General features: G+C 38.1%; 1 protein-coding gene across 6 annotated transcripts in view; it reads left to right on the forward strand.

Moving 5' to 3' along the window:
• Window positions 1-5,524: 5,524 nt before the first annotated feature.
• Window positions 5,525-16,862, forward strand: part of MUSK (muscle associated receptor tyrosine kinase) — a 118,813-nt gene continuing 107,475 nt past the window's right edge. For all 6 annotated transcript variants that reach the window (XM_006142720.2, XM_006142718.2, XM_006142722.2 and 3 more), the window contains exons 1-3: window positions 5,525-5,603; window positions 14,591-14,717; window positions 16,615-16,766. In XM_006142720.2, coding sequence (XP_006142782.1) covers window positions 5,525-5,603; window positions 14,591-14,717; window positions 16,615-16,766 — 358 coding nt within the window. The remainder of the gene's footprint in view (window positions 5,604-14,590; window positions 14,718-16,614; window positions 16,767-16,862) is intronic.

Genomic DNA, 16,862 nt, shown 5'->3' on the forward strand with positions numbered 1-16,862 from the left:
TGAATTATATTAATTGACTTTCAAATGTTGAACCAGCTTTGGTCATGTGGAATAAATTCCATTTAGTCATAGTGTATAGTTATTTTGAATTTTTAGGTACAACTTCAGGACATCTGGCATCCCAAGTTTTCAGTAATGGACAATCAATGTGGTACTTCTGACTCACTGACTGATGACCAATGAGGCAGAAAATTAGGTCGTTGTCCTTTCAATAATTAGGAAGAACTCTTTGTCAAGCTGACTAGACACATGGGAATATGGTGGGACCCAAGATCACTAGCCGGGTGGTATGCTAATGCCAGCAGGAAAGGTACTGGTCTCATCAGCTGCCGTGCAGCTGAATTCCAGTGTCAAATTCAATGTGGCACCAATGGTGTTACTTGCCCTACAAGCCTACTTCTCAGGAGTCTTGGGAGCATATGAGATGAGAAAGCAGAGAAACCAGAGGTGGGAAGGCAAGCGTAAATGGGAGATGAGTGTATTTAATTACAGAAAGATTGACCATCCTCCTCCATGTGCGCTCAACATGTCCAGAAAACAAAACAAAACAGAGCCGGCTGGCACACAGCTTCTACGCTCTGTGGCTGAGTCAGCCTGCAATCGTAAGGAATATATTTGCTTGTAATGTAAATGGAGAACCATTTTGTATCTGGATTCCAAGAACTTGCTGCAAGAAGTGTAATTGGCTAACAACCTCCAGCTGTCAAACATTAGGGTATGCTGCAGTGTTCATGCCAAAACCATACTCTTTCTTGGCGTCTAGCCAATAACGGATTTGTTTTTTAAATTAGAGTAAAAAACACATAAAGTTTCACATCTTAAACATTTTTAAGTGTGCAGCACGGCAACGTTAACTATATGCACATTGTTGTACAACAGATCTCTAGAACCCTTTCATCTTGCAAAATTGAAACTATTACATGAGACAACTCCCCATTTGCCCTCCCCACTTTCAGCTCTGGTAACTACATTCTACTTTCTGTAACTATGAGTTAGAGTCCTTTAGATTCCTCATACAAGGGGAGCCATGTGGTATTCATCTTTTAGCATAATTAGCATAATTTTCTCAAGGTCCATCCATGTCATATCATTGGGTCATCAGGAAAGTCATGACACATTTTTGCATAGAAAAATACATCATGGCATTCCCAACAACCTAATATATGACAGGACTTTCTTTTTAAAGACTTAAATATATATACATACATATACATATATACATATATATATATATTATTTAGACATTCAATCACTGTATATATCATTACAGCTTGTAAAATGAATTTCTCAGCATGGATACAGTGCATTTTAGTCCATTTAAAGACATTGTCTTTGGGAACCAGCAGTTGGTGTAAAGGCTATGTTGCTAGACTCCTACGTGGTCGACCGGGGTTCGTGTCCCAGACCCGGTGACTTAAAACTCACGCCGGGCGCGTGTGCGTGCGTGTCCAAGATCCCGAGAGGAGAATGGAGGAGAAGGGATTGCGGTGTGACCATCCCCCCCGGGGGGTGATTTCTCGCTTTCTGTCTCTATGTCTCTCTCTGTCTGTCTGGTGAGCGCATGCGCCCTATAGCAAAAACAAACAAACAAACAAACAAACAAACAAAAACCCTCTCCAAAAGACATTATCGTTCACATTGTCATCAACAGATAATTTTCCATTTTTGTGTTTCTTAAATGTTTTGCCTCTTTCATTTTTTCCTTGATTTCTTTCCTTTTAATTCATCTGACGGCTGATTCATTTTGATCTAGCACTCTCCTTCAAATTCCAGCCTGATTCTTCTCTTGGAACAGTTGGTTTTTCCTTTAGATCTATACTCTCAGATTCAGATCATGGTGGAATTTGATGTACAGGTTAGTTTTCTGGGTCACTGGTCTAGAGGGTATACTTCTTGTTGGGTTCAAAGTGGGGACCATCACTATCCTGTATTTGGAGGAAAGGAAGGGTGGAGAGTACTCACAAATTCACTATCTAGAGGATTGAATATAGGGATCTCTTCAGTGATCACTGGTAGTGATCCTGTGCTAGACTTCAGTTCATACATGTCTCATCACTTGGACTCCCAGAACTCTATGTGTTACCTAGTGCTACTCATGGGAAAGACAAGTAGCTACATGCTCATCTTCCTAACAGCTACACTTCTCATAAAATCTGTCATTCACAGGGTAGTCTCAGAGAAGAAACCTATGTCTAGATCCCTTCTATTAAAATATTAGGAGTATTTTTATTTTAATTTTGAAAATCAAGCTCAAACCATCCAAGCCAAACAAAGGAACTCATTAATTTAAATAAGAAGGAAAAGCAGTGGCTAGATCTAACTTTGGATAAAGCAGAATTAGATGATTACACATTATTTCTCATTTATAAAGAATGAAAGTCTCCAAAGCCCTGGCTTGCCACGTCTTCAGAGTAGTTGATCTCAGAAGAAAAAGGAGTTCTTTTTAATTAATTCTAGTAAAAGACCAGGAAGGCTCCAGAGCCATGAATCTCATCTCTATAAACTAATCCTATGGCTGAGTAGTAGGGGTGTTCTACCTAGAAAAGATTGTAAAATACTTAACACATAAATGACAAATGATCTATGTCTAGTGTATTAACAACTCCAACAAACCAATAATAAGAAAAATGACCTAAGAGAAAAATAAACAAAAACCACAAGAGAAGAAGATAAATAATAATAAATACATGAAATACTCTCATTGCAAAGAGGATTCAGTGAAAAGTGTGACTTGCAATGGTGCAATGTCATTCTTAGTCTATTCAATGTAAAAATTCAAAGATAATAAATATTGATGAGAGCTGGGGAGTTTTCTCCCACATTGCTGCTGAGAATGGTGCAATGTAACAATTTAGCTATACATTTTACAACTTAAAATTTGCCAGCCCTTCAATCCATTAGTTCCATTTGTCAGTGTTTCCCTGAGAGAAACTTTTATAGAAGAACCAAAAGAAGCAGTTATAGGAATTTTCATTGCAACAGTCTGTAATAGCAGAAAACTGAAAGCAATTGCTATTTTCCTGAAAGCATGCTAAATGGCCTTCAATAGGTGAATAGTTAACTATATCATTATACATGAATTACTTAGAATGCTCTGTAACCAATAGAAATAATGAGACCATACTGTATGTATATATAATACCAGAGAGTCTCCAAGATAGATTCTTCAGGGGAAAAGGCAATTTGCAGTTTGGATTACCTTTGTGACAGCCATAAAGGTGAGGCTCCATGGTGCGACTCATGAGAACCTGTTGCAAGAAGTGTAATTGATTAAGAGACCCCAGCTGATTAGTATTCATACCAAAGGTCTTCTCTCCCAGGGCTTTTTCGAGCCAGTGACTGAGCCAGCAGAAGCTATGAGAGCCCCACTGTTGCTGCCCATCGCAGGATTCCCCTAACAGGTCATTTTTGCTTGGTGACTCTCCCCAGGCATGGATAAAACTTTCTCAGTGCTAGACTGAAGTCCTAATCTTCCTGCCCAGTTCCAATTCCATCCTTCTTCCTTTCCAAAGAATCGGACCTGTTTTGGAGCCTAACATTCTTACCTCCTACCTATGCCCTCTCTCTCTTTATCCTCTACAGTTCTTTCTCTAAAAATCTCCAGCTTCTCTAGTTCTATTAGGTCATTGGGAAAGTCAAGATGTGCTTTTCTATGCAAACATGTGTCATGGCTTTCCAGATAACCCAATATCTTGGTCTATGCATCTTGAGGATGCAAATGGACACTTCCTGGAAGAAGATATCCATAAATACCTTGAAGCAAAAGGACATTGCATATATATGTATAATATGTGTGCATTTTTAGCATAGTAGACTGTGCTGTCAATAAATATTATAAAATACTGAAAAAAAAGAACACTGCATGTAAGAGGACATCAGCAAGTTCATGGAAAATGGAATTAAAAGACAAGTTTATTTTGGTGCAAAAAAAATTGAAATCTGTGTGCAGGTTTTGCACAATATACATTTTTCATTAGCTTTTTGAAGACATAAAAATTTTAAACCGTGCTACCTCTGGGTAGGAAATTTTATTTGGTAATTGTGTGGTAATTTGAGTATATATGAGTTAATTATTCATCTACTTATTTGTATAAGAATAAATTTCTTGGGACCATGGTTTAAGTCCCAGACCTGGTGGCTTGAAACTCATGCAGGGTGTGTGTGTGTGTGTGTGTGTGTGTGTGTGTGTGTGTGTGTGTAAGCCCAAAATACCGAGAGGAGAATGGAAGAGAAAGGACTGTGGCATAGCCATCCCCCCAGGGGTTGATTTTTTTTCCCCGGGGGTTGATTTTTTTTCCCTGTCTGTCTCTCTGTCTCCCTTTGTCTCTCTGGTGAGTGCACACACCCTATAGCAAAAAAAAAAAAAACTCTTAAAAAAATAAATTTCTTCCAGAAGGTTAAGCAACATTACAACAAAAATGAGCAATTGCTGTCATAGGAGAAGCTGAGTGCATAGGGCCAGCCTTGAGCTCTCCATGGAGAGACTAGAGGGGGCAAGTGAGAAAGCGCTCCTCCCATGGGGAATGGTCACACCACAATATTTTCTCCTCCAAATCTCCCCCTTTTGCGATTTTTGGGCATGCACACACATGTGCCTAGCACATGTTTCTTAAGCCACAGGTTTAAGACTTGAACCACACAGTCAGCCATGTTGGATCCAGCTGCCCCAACCCATTACACCACAGGCTGGCCCAACATTAAATTTTTACTACATACCTTCTTGTGTTCACTTTTTTTTTTAATATCATGTAAAATATCATGTGAATGAATTACCTTTTTTTTTTTAATGACAGGATCTTGCTGTCAGGATCCTCCTACTTTAGCACTCTCAGCTGAGACTACAAGTGCATGTCATCATTTTTATTCGAATGAGGAGCCACCAGAGGCTCTTGAGCAGGAAAGGCTACCTGCAAAAAATTAAAGAATGGTAGGACACAAGGTGAAATACAAGAGGCCATTACTGTTACTCAGAGAACAGGAGGGACTAAGGAGGCTGGAGAACATGACACTCACTTGAATAAAAGGAGGGGAAGAATTCAGGGTTAGTTGGCAAAATGTGTGGGAATTGAAATGGGTTGGTTGGTGACAGGTTAGGGTGAGAGCCAAGGGAGGGGTGAAAATTAGCTAGACCCTGGTTTCTGGTGTGAATGCAGAAGATGTGGTGGGCTGAATCAGAATCCACACCTCAGGGAATATAGTGATGGTTGCAAAAGGCATGTGGTATTGTCCTTCTGCCACTGTCTTAAAAGGGATTCTAAAAGGATTTTCTTTCCCTTGTTCCTCCAGCCCTACGCTTGCATTACTGGCCTAAGTGGATACTCACCAGCTGGCCGTGTCCATCATTACAGCCAAGTCTGAGAATTCCTGATTATACTTAGAGCCTGTGGAGCTGCTGACACAAACAGTCATTAGCACACGGACCCTATTGTAACAAACTATGCTTTAAAATGTAAACTGTGGGGGGGGCGGCATTTTCCTTGTGTTGTCCAGAAAGAACCTTCTCCTGCCTGAGCCTGGATTAATCATGAGAGAGCTGGTCAACATTCCACTGGTACATATTCTTACTCTGGTTACCTTCAGCGGGACTGAGAAACTTCCAAAAGGTTTGTCTTCTTGTTGTCTTGTCATAGTTTTAAAGTGTGTGTGTGTGTGTGTGTGTTGTGTGTGTGTGTGTGCATGTGGGTGCACATGTGTGGGTGTGAGTGTTTGCTCTCAGGATGACGGATTCATAGAATGGTAGGCATGGGATTTACTTGGTGAAGCAGGGGGAGAATGTATGAAGAGGAAGGAAACTAAATAGATAAGCAATTAATTGATGGACTCCTTCTAACTAATGATTCTAAGTCTGCAGTAAAAAGATTTAGCCATACAGTAGGTGCAGAGCCTCACTTCAGAAAGAAACATTAGCAGGTAGCCTGCAAGTTATCAAGGTCTGTTTTATTTATGTCTATGTCAAACTTCAGGGTGGTCTAAATGGATGGTGAAGACCTTTTCACTTCAGGTTCATCAGGAATATAATCAGCTTCACTCCCAGACATCTAGAGTGTTTGCTTAGAAATAAAAGTAATTTTCAGTTTTCAACTGTAGTTTTACCAAACTCCTAATGAGTATTTTAGTTGTTAAAGTCAGATGTAGAAAGATGTATACAATTTACCTCATTATAAAAGCCTAAAGACAATGAGTTCTCAATAAGTTTGTAGTTGGAGTCATGATTTGGTTTGGCAAGAGACTGCAAAAGTTTTTTTCAGAGCCTTTGGAATGTACCGGAAATAACACCACCTCAGGGGAGAGGGAAGCAACTTAAGAAACTGACAAACACCTGTTGTAGTAGCAAGAATGTCCACAGTGTATTACGAAACTGAGGCTAGTGTATTTCAAATCAGGAAGACTAGAAAATACGTGATTTGCAAAATGACTGAGGGCTTCATTGAAATATTAAAAAAAAAAAAGGCGTGAGAAAGCAGATTGAATGGTATCATTTAGAAGTAAAGAGTTTTTTCAATGAAATGTATTACAATAGAATAAAATAAAAAGCTCTGCCTTCTAGGACACATTTTAATGAATTATTGTCCCTTTGTATTCCTTTATCAAAGCGCTAAAAAAGTTTGTGTAGTATGGATAACTGAAGTTAATACCTGTATGTAGATGGGAAATAAATGTTTAGATTTTTGAGGCTCACTAAAAGTTCTAGAGCCATGGGTCAAGGCTCATACACAAAAAAGATACAGCTTTTATCCCATATATTCTAATTTCATAGATCGACTTTGTTTTGTCACTTTCCTTTTCCATTTAACTTGAGCAGAAAGGTGTCTGCAGATGTATTTAAATGTTTAATTGCCAATTAATACTTCAAGGTATCTTCAGATAAAAGAGAATCTAGATCTTTTTGAAGAGCTAATAATAGCCAGAGAGACTTAACATTGGCTTCAGATTATTTTAATACTTCCTGATCATACAACGGATGTCCGGTAAGGCAGCACCTAGATGTCTGGACTTATGGATTGTCATAAGTCTTATTTTTGTTATTCTAAATCATGCACTTACATAAAAGTGATGTGATTAAATAGTAACATTTACTAAAATCTCATTTTATAAGCAGCAGAATGGATTTTGATGGTCCAAATTGGAACTCAGAGCACAAAATATAAAACAAAACTTCCCTGTATGAGTAACTCCTAACTTATACTCTAGAAATAAGTGGTTTTCAGTTTTCAAACTTTACATGATTCGAATGTGCACTATATCTGTTCTGGAAACTTCAAAATATAGTGGCATAAAGATAATAAAGCCAAACTCCCTCAATTTTAAAATAATCAGATTGGTAATCTAACTTTTTATAAAGTAATTTATTTACTACTATAACTAGATGTTAAAGTTTAAAAAACCATTTTCTTAGTCTATTGTGTTTATTATAAAATCTAAATTACTGTGGGTTTAGCATCAACCTTGGTCAAAAACCACTACTCCCAAGAAAGTAAACATTCATTTATAATACATATTAGTTCTGAAAATAAACAATATCATGAAAACATAGCCCTTAAAATTTCTAATGTGGAAATATGAGGAATACATTGGTAGAAAGAACCACAATAATATGGAATTAAAAAAATATTATTGAAAGTAATAAAATGTTTCACCCAAACTATCTCAGAGTTGTTTTCTCCATTCTTGGCAGCAGGTAGTAACAAAAGTTTTTAGGTGGCATACTTTTTCCTAAGCCCTTTATTTTAAATAAATGAAGGAAACTGCACAATACCATATTACAGTATAAACTGACATATTTAAAATAGTGCAGGAGTATTCAGGAGAGTCTTTTAAAATTCTCTACACCATTTCCTCAATAAAACTAATATCCAGCATGATAGAAGTAAGAGTTTTCATTTCAGTTTAATGGAGACTCCTAATGAGCAAAGATAAAAGGGAAAGTCATTGTGTTCCTGAATCATTTCAACTACTGATACTTTCAATGAGTTCAATTCATAACCCCAAGTAGGAGAATCTTACAAGCAGTCATTAAAATAGCCAACATTTCATTGAATACTTGCCTTAATCACATACTTCAATAACAATTAATACTTTATTGGGGAGAATTAAGTATGTGGTGGGACGTTAAGTTCTGCAAGAGTATAGGAGTTCATGCCAGGAGTACTGGAATTGTTCAATATGCACAAAGAACTCCTGCCAAAACCCCACTTTTTCAAAGTTACCCCATTACTACCATATCTGGAAGTGTTTGAGTCTAAGTGATTTATCTATATTTGACTAACCTGTTCATTTAACTTGCATGTATACAGGGGCAGAAGTCACAGATTCCACATATGACTAAGTCAGTACCAGGCACAGCTGTCATTGAAATCCAGGACACTGAGTCCCAGATAAATGTCTTACGCTGACGTGCATTGAAAGAGTCACTCACTGCATGTTTGGGACACAGCTGTTTTAAACTTTATGGGCTATAATGAACACAAAATTTTTTTCGCCACTACATTATTTGTACAACGTGAAGTAGGCAGCTTTTCAATGACATGGGTCATCGGAGGAGAGTGACAAGTGCAGAGTGGGAGCTGACCTAAGAGGGGACTGGCCCCATCAAGGAAGATGAGAGAAGGATTGGGGAGAGAGTGACAAGTGAGGAGTGGGAGATGACCTAAGAGAGGACTCACACCATCAAGGAAGATGAGAGAAGGATTACATGGGTCATACAGAAGACCCAGCTGTGGCTGGGAACTGCTGCTTTTTGGTGGCCCTGGCCTAAGCAGTTGTTTCACTTTGCCCTGCAGTGCTACTTAACATAAGGGTTGCAAGGGCAGATGGCTGGATTAAGTCAGCATTGGTGCATTCCAGGGTCAGTGCAGCTAATGAAATAGAGCAGAAGAGGAGCTGCGGGTACATGGCAACACACCAGGGGGAACAGGTCAGATGATGAAACAATGATGCTCAAGGATTGAAAGAGAAGGTTGAGATCAAGTTTCCTTTTCTTAATCCCCAGTGTCTCTCTTTATGTCTTTAGGGAAAGCATGTAGACTCTGAGCCTCAGTTACTTCATTAAGATGACATGTCTAGGGGGACCAGCAGTTAGCGTAATGGCTATGTCGCTAGACCCCCCATGTAGTTGACTGTGGTTCGAGTCCCGGACCCTGTGGCTTAAACTCACGCTGGGTGCGTGTGCATGCGTGCCCAAGATCCCGAGAGGAGAATGGAGGAGAAGGGACTGTGGCATGGCCATCTGTCTTTCTGGTGAGTGCATGCGCCCTATAGCAAAAACCTCTCCAAAAAAAAAAAAGACATGTCTACCAGTGCCAAACACAGAAGTTTACATACTTTGCTAAGGATGCCAATGACTGGTATAATAATTGTTCTCAAATGTTTTAAATGGGTCCCTATGAAATCATGTCTTAACCCAAGGACACAATGATTAAAAAAAGTTTACTTTATTATATCTCCAGTTAAATACATGTGCTAGTTCCTAAGCTATGTCTTCTGGTGAGCAATACTGACTATTCTTTTTAGGGATCTGAAAATTTTCCAATACCAAAGTGTTTTCTCAGACTGAAAAAATCAAACAATATTGCACTCACGATATTAAGATAACATGAGTATTTTCCAGCTCAGAGTCCCAACTTTACTAAAACAGAAGGAAGCAAATACACTTGGCTTCTTTGTGTATGAATCATTTGGTCATGTCAATCAGCAACTATTCAATCAGAAGTTAATATATCAACAGCCATGTGCTAGAGGGCATAAAATACAAAGGGAAGGTATTATCAGATCCTTCTCATCAAACAGTTAGTATCCAAGGTACAAATCTTTGGGTCTAGAAAAGTGTTTGTTTTCATGTATTTGTAATTCATGTAGTCTTTGGATTGAAAGAAGAAACAGTGCCCTAGTTTACATGGGCCCTGGCTGAGTTGAAAGCTGGGTAGTAGGAAGAAAGCAAATAAGAGCCAGTCTGCTGGGTCAACAAATATCGTTAAATACCACTCTGTGATTGTGTCATTAAACATTTAAAAACAGATTGGTATAACTTTGGAATATGAGCTAAGTGGACTTAGCTTACCATATTCTGCATATAGAAATTGGTAATGATGTACATCTTGTTTTTTTTTTCTCCCAGGCTGTGCATAAACTAGCACTATCCTGAAGATGCATTGTATCTTAGAGCTAAAAGTTAGGAACATTAGACTAACCTAAACTCTAAAACTCAGCTCTATCACTTCCTAATCTTGTGATGTTTAGAAAAGTTATCTAACTCCTCTTAGCATCCATTCTTCATGGGCAAATGGAAATATTAATATCCACCTTCATGTTTACTGCGATACTTAAATGAAATAGTGAATGACAATTTTAACACATGGCATACAGTGGGTTCTTCGTCAATTTTAGATGCTAACATGATTTAAAACAGAATCAGATTTCACATAAGACAATGTCATCAAGTGATAAAGGAAGGTGTTTTCTTATTAAAGTTCTTAGATAGACCTCACGTACTTCTCCATGTCTAAGTTTTTTACAAGCAATTCAGTGACTAAACCTTAATAGATTTCAACAGGGCTTAGGCCACCTCATTGGAAAGATAAGAAAATAGTTTTTCCTACACTAATTATAGACTAAAATTTTTATCTAGATTCAATGACATTTATACCTAGCTCATTTTTGTTAGAATGTCCCTTGTCTGTACTCAGGCACATAATGATTTGGAACCCACTTGCCTCATATGCTGCTGTTTCTTGTAACTCACCCTTTTTCAGGGGAAACAAGTTATTTCTCACTGAGTTATACTTTAGGAACTATGAGTGGTAAACACTTTTCAATATCTGCTTGCTAATTTCTTAGTTTTCTTAGTCTTCTTTAAAACTATTATCTAAGTCAACCAGCAGATGGCATAATGGTTACATCACTGCACACCCACATAGTTGACCACAGTTCAAGTCCCAGACCCAAAGGCTTAAAACTCACACAGCACACGTGTGTATGCATGTCCAAAATCCTGAGAGAAGAATGAAGGAAGAGGGATTGTGGTATGGCTATCTTCTCTGGGGTGTGATTTCTTGCTATCTATCTGACTCTTTTGCAAGTGCATGTGCCCTATAGCAAAAATTTCTTTCTAGAAAAAAAAAATATTATCTAAGCTTGCTATACAATTCCAGCTAATAGTAACATTTTTACTCAGCCCTGTAAAGATCTTAGTTAATTACCTTCTTGCAATTGTTGTTGAATAATTTCCTGTCAGTCTGAAGGGCCTTCCTATTAAAATAACTGGATTCTTTCCTTCTAGTGAGGTTTAAAATTTTAAGTTTAATTTTTCTATAATTTTAATTCAACATATCAAGGGATGAATTTCTTTTTTCTATCTGTCTTGGCACTTGGTGGGTACTTTCAACCTGAATATTCTTTTTTTTTTTCAATTTGAAAGTGATCTGCTATTTATATATGGCTTTTTCTATATTTATGGAATTTGTATGACAAATATATTGGTGCCTGTTACTCTATACTTTGTTTCCTAACTATTCTTCAACGATGTTTAGTATTTTTAAAAATTTCTGTGTAGTACATTCTGAATAATTTAATGATTAACTCATCAGAAAGTTAGGAAAAGGGGGGCCCTGGTGCCCGTGCCTAAGGTGTCACTTTATTTAAAAATTCTTCTTCTATTTGGACTACTCATTTTCAACCTTTATACTTATTCCTATTGTAAAGGCCGGAGAAATATAGTTTAGTTCACTGAAACGTTACATGACTCACTGCTCTAACTCAGGTCAACGCCATTATCCTCAACCCCAAACTCAAAGTTTTCATAATTAAGTGTGGAACAAATTATAAATAGGTCATTTTAATACTGTCTATAGGACAAGTGCTACCTGGGGTAATCTAAGATAGAGGAAAGGGCTTTCAGCTCTGACTACTAAGTCAGGGACACTAAGGAAAACAATGATACTTAAACTAGATCTTGAAAGGAGAATAACATTAGTGAGGAAGAAATGGACTAAAATAGTCCCACCCCTTTTCTCTCACTCTTAGCAGCTGAGGTGACTTTTGGCTTTACTGAAAAAATAAATTTTGTTCTGATAGTCGACGTGTCTTTCATGGCCAAACAATGAGCCACTCTGTTCCAGGTGTTTCATGAGTCTGTCACCAACTATGTCAAAATATTGGTCAGACTATTTACTCAGCCTTGCATTTTAACTGAAACGACCATGTACTCTGTTGTCCTAACACAGGTATTTTGGGAGCCTATGGGACACTGTGGATAATTAGGCCACACTTGCAGGCATAACCGATTATTACAGCTGATCATTTTATGTATCTCTCCTACATCATCATCATCTTGTGGGGGCCTCAGAAGGCAGAAATGCACTTTATACATCTTTTCTTCTAATCCAAACTGCACCTGCTGCATGAGAAACTGCAAACAAATTTTTGCTGAATAATGATGATAACACAGCAGTGATTACGGAGTTATTTTAGAACAGGTTATGTAATAGGGTGGACTTCCAGGCTTCCCTTGGTGCTTTTGTTTTTCACAGTCCTTGAGATGAACAGGTTGCCAGTACTTTATTTTGGTAGAATATATAGGTTTCCAGAAGCACTGAAGAGGAGTATCCTTTTACAAACCCATTTTCATTCATCTTAACCTCTTTTACCTCCCCTAATTTTTTGAACTACACATTTCACATGGTGGTATGAGTAGAGATGAGACCATGTTTACAGTTTTTCCTCCTGTTGGCTTTTTTGGGGGCTTGGGGAGAGCTTTTGTCAAAGGAGCGCGTACTTGCTGGAAAGGAGAGAGAGAGAGAGAGAAGGAAAGTGAGAAATCACCCCTCTCCCCCTTATGGCCACACCATAGTCTCTTCTCTTCCCTTATCCTCTCGGGATTTGGGGCACACACGCACAAGTACCCAGCATGGTTTCCGAGCTGCTGGGTCTGGGACTCGAACTACAGTCAGTCATGTAGGAGTCTAGAGCCTTAACCACCATGCCACCTGCTGACCCTGGCTTGCTTTTTATAAAAATAAAATGAGAAAGCTTTATGGAGAAGGAATTTACATACCACACACTTTATTTATTAAAATTTATACCTCATGGAGGTAAGCATTCATAACCACAATCAATTTTAGAACATTTCTATTACACTTAGAAGGAACACAGCGTTTCTTAGCCATTGCTCCCTAATCCCTCCATCTCTTCCCTTCCTCCCCCAGTCCTAAGCCACCACTAATGTATTTTGTGTCTCTATAGACTTGTCTAGACATTTAAATGATACAAATATGGCCCACTGTGACTGGCTTCTCTCACTTCAGCTTATTGTTTTTAAGGTTCATCCATGTGAGAGCACATGATAGTATTTCACTTACTATTAGTGTCAAATAATATTTCACTGTATGGATATACCACGTTTTGTTCAGCCATTCATCTGTTGGACACTAGGGTTGCTTCCATCTTTTGATTATTATAATACCGCTGTGAATATGGGTGTACAAATAGCTTTCTGAGCCCCTACTTTCAATTCTTTTGAATACATACCCAAAAGTGGTACTGTTGGATCAAGTCATTCAATTTAATTTTTTAAGAAACTGCCTAACTCTTTTCCACTTTACCTTCCCACCAGCAATGCACAAGTGTCCCAATCTCTCCACGTCCTCACCAACACTTATCATTATTTTTTTTTTATTATATCCATCCTAGGGTGTATAAAGTGGTATTGTATAGTTTTGTTTGCATTTTCTTAATGACTAATGATTTTGAAAATCTTTTCATGTGCTTTTAACCATTCATGTACATACCTTCTATGGAGAAATGCCTATTCAGATCCTTTGCTCAATTTTTATTTGCGTAACTGTCAGTTTATTATAGTCTCTTTCTATTCTACTCACATGCAGAAGTGAATCCTCCATTGATCTGATGAAGCCCAAGCTTCACAGTCTCTCATTTGCAGGAGCCTCTTCTAAGAACTCAGTGTATTCTAGCTGTGTATTGGTATGAATATGAATTGTTATAGAATTTGGGATAAAATAGTTGTAAACAACAGTGGTTAAGACTGCCTCATTTACCTTTCCACCCTGACATTCTTTCAGACTCATTTCCCTTCATATTGATTGGCCATAGAAATTTGGTATTTACAACTTTACATCTTTTTCTTTACAAAGGGTGCCTAGAAGCCAGCAGACAGTGTAGTTGTTACGTTGGTGGATTTCCACATGGCCAACTGGGTTTGAGTCCTGGACCCAGTAGCTTGAAAAAAAAACAACAAATAAATAGGTAAATAAATAAATGTCTAAAAAGATAAATAAAATTAAAATGGCATCTAAATTATATTATATATTATATTTGGGCCCTACAAAACTGGATCTGCCTCTACTCCTATGTAATAAATTATGAAGCCTAACTCTCTTGAAAGCCTTCTCTTTGATTCTCAAATGCCCAGTTTGGAAGTAGAAACAACGCTTTCTACATCAACTGTCTTTCTTTTGGAAAATTTATGCTCTGGGGAAATACAATTCTTCTTCAGTATACAATGGCATCTTATTGCTTAAGGAAGCATTAGTAGACAACATTTGAGAATGTGCTCATTTGATGTCTTCTGTTCTCTCAGCACCTGTTATCACCACTCCTCTTGAGACAGTGGATGCCTTAGTTGAAGAAGTAGCTACTTTTATGTGTGCGGTGGAATCTTATCCCCAGCCTGAGATCTCCTGGACTAGAAATAAAATTCTTATTAAGTAAGTATTCTGCCTTTTTGTTGTTGTTGTTGTCATTGTTGTTGTTGAGTATGGCCTCTGCTACCTTGCAGTTTATCTCTGACATAAATGCAACCACAGATCTTAACAGTACTAAAGTTTACCTTCTAGAAAATATAAAAAGCAGATTTCCTTATTTTGTAAATGTAGAATCTGAAGTTCTGTAAACTTAAGAAAATTTCCCAAACCAAAACAGTGATTTCACATACTTATATTGATATGAGAAAGTTAGGGAAGCCCCCAGATCAGAACCTAGAAGAATCTTTTTTTTTTTGGAGAAGTTTTCGCTATAGGGTGCGTGCGCTCGCCAGACAGACAGAGAGACAGAAAGCGAGAAATCACCCCCGAGGGGGGATGGTCACATTGCAATCCCTTCTCCTCCATTCTCCTCTCGGGATCTTGGGCATGCACGCACATGCGCCCGGCGTGAGTTTTAAGCCACCGGGTCCAGGACGCGAACCGCGGTCGACTACATGGGAGTCCAGCAACATAGCCATTACACTAACTGCTGGCTCCCGAACCTAGAAGAATCTTTACAGGAATTAGGAGACACTGTGCCTCCTAAGTCTAGGGTGCATGTCCCAGGATATGATGGGGAGGTAACAGGGTCCAGCAGCATCTCCTGTAGGCTGTCTAGGAATCTGACCTTTAAGTGACCATGACCTTTTCTTTTGAAAGTTAGAGGGGACTCCTGATACATAGTGAAGCAACCTCTCCAACAGTAAAATAATCCATTTGGCATATAAAGGTTATACAGTTCTTTCCTCATTATGCTAGTTATCTAATCAAAAATACTCTAAAAAATCATCTGTGACAAAGTGAACCTGGAGCTTCCTAGTAGGCAATATAGCTGGCATTAGGACTAAGTGCTGTCTCATGAAGACTTTACCTTTATGACCTAATCACTTCTCAAAAATCTTGCTTTTAAATACCATCACACTGGGAATTAGATTTCAACCTAAAAATTTGACAGAGACATAGCCATTCATTCTATAGCAAGTGTTTAAACTGGTATTCACAGACTAGGATTTGGGACTCAATCCGCACTGTTGGCCATGTTGGATCTAGTTGCCTTAGTCACCGTGGTACCCACTGGGCCCAAGTCACTCCTTCAAATCTTTTTCTGTTGCTTTAAGTTGTTTCTCAATGAACAGAAATGCATGTCAGTATATGTAAAGCATATATTTTTAACGTATGAAGCTGTTTTGCTTTCTTATGTATCCTGAGTAACTAGAACAATGCCTGGCATTTGTTAGGCACTCAATAAATACTTGCTTAATGAAAAAAGTGAATATTCGATTACTTTTTAATTCCATGTATAAATACTTAGACCTCCTTCTTATCATATTTACATGTGTGCATGTTCATGATCCAGCAGCTACTTCCTAGTAACTACAGAGAAAACACTAACGTGCATATCTTGGTCATGATATACATTCCCCAAAAAAGTAAACTTCACCTTTAGTCTTATCAGTACACATTATACTTTGAAAGCATTTTAAAGGACTCAATGTGCTTTGATTATTGGGATTATGAAAGATTAGCATATCATTTTAGCTTTATTTTACCAACTAAGGTTTTTTTTTAATTTTATTTTATGATTTCTTATTTTCATTCAATTTTGTATATCTCTATAGCACACCATCTGGGTTTTCAAAGTATGCTTGCAGTACACCACAATCTAACTGGAATATTACCATATGTATCATTTTCAACAAAGAATTAATAAGGTTTTTTTTTTAATCCAGAAATCACTCGTTTCCTTTCACTTTGATTCTACTTTCTTATGATATATGTATGTGCCCACTCTGATCAATTAATCATAGCTGAAAAACCACAGATGATGCACTAACCTGCTGTTTTCCTCTGTGACCCATAGGCTCTTTGACACCCGCTATAGCATTCGGGAGAATGGACAGCTCCTCACCATCCTGAGTGTGGAAGACAGTGATGACGGCATTTACTGCTGCGTAGCCAACAATGGTGTCGGGGGAGCTGCTGAGAGCTGTGGAGCCCTGCAAGTGAAGATGAGTGAGTGGGAAGAGAATAATCCATTGATTTTAAAGTTGGCTTAGTACATGTGGGAATAGCCAGTAAATAGAGACTGCTTCCTACTTGAGGTTCAGC

Source organism: Tupaia chinensis, unplaced genomic scaffold (assembly GCF_000334495.1).
Source record: "Tupaia chinensis unplaced genomic scaffold, TupChi_1.0 Scaffold000081_1, whole genome shotgun sequence".
Classification (NCBI taxonomy): Eukaryota; Metazoa; Chordata; class Mammalia; order Scandentia; family Tupaiidae; genus Tupaia; species Tupaia belangeri.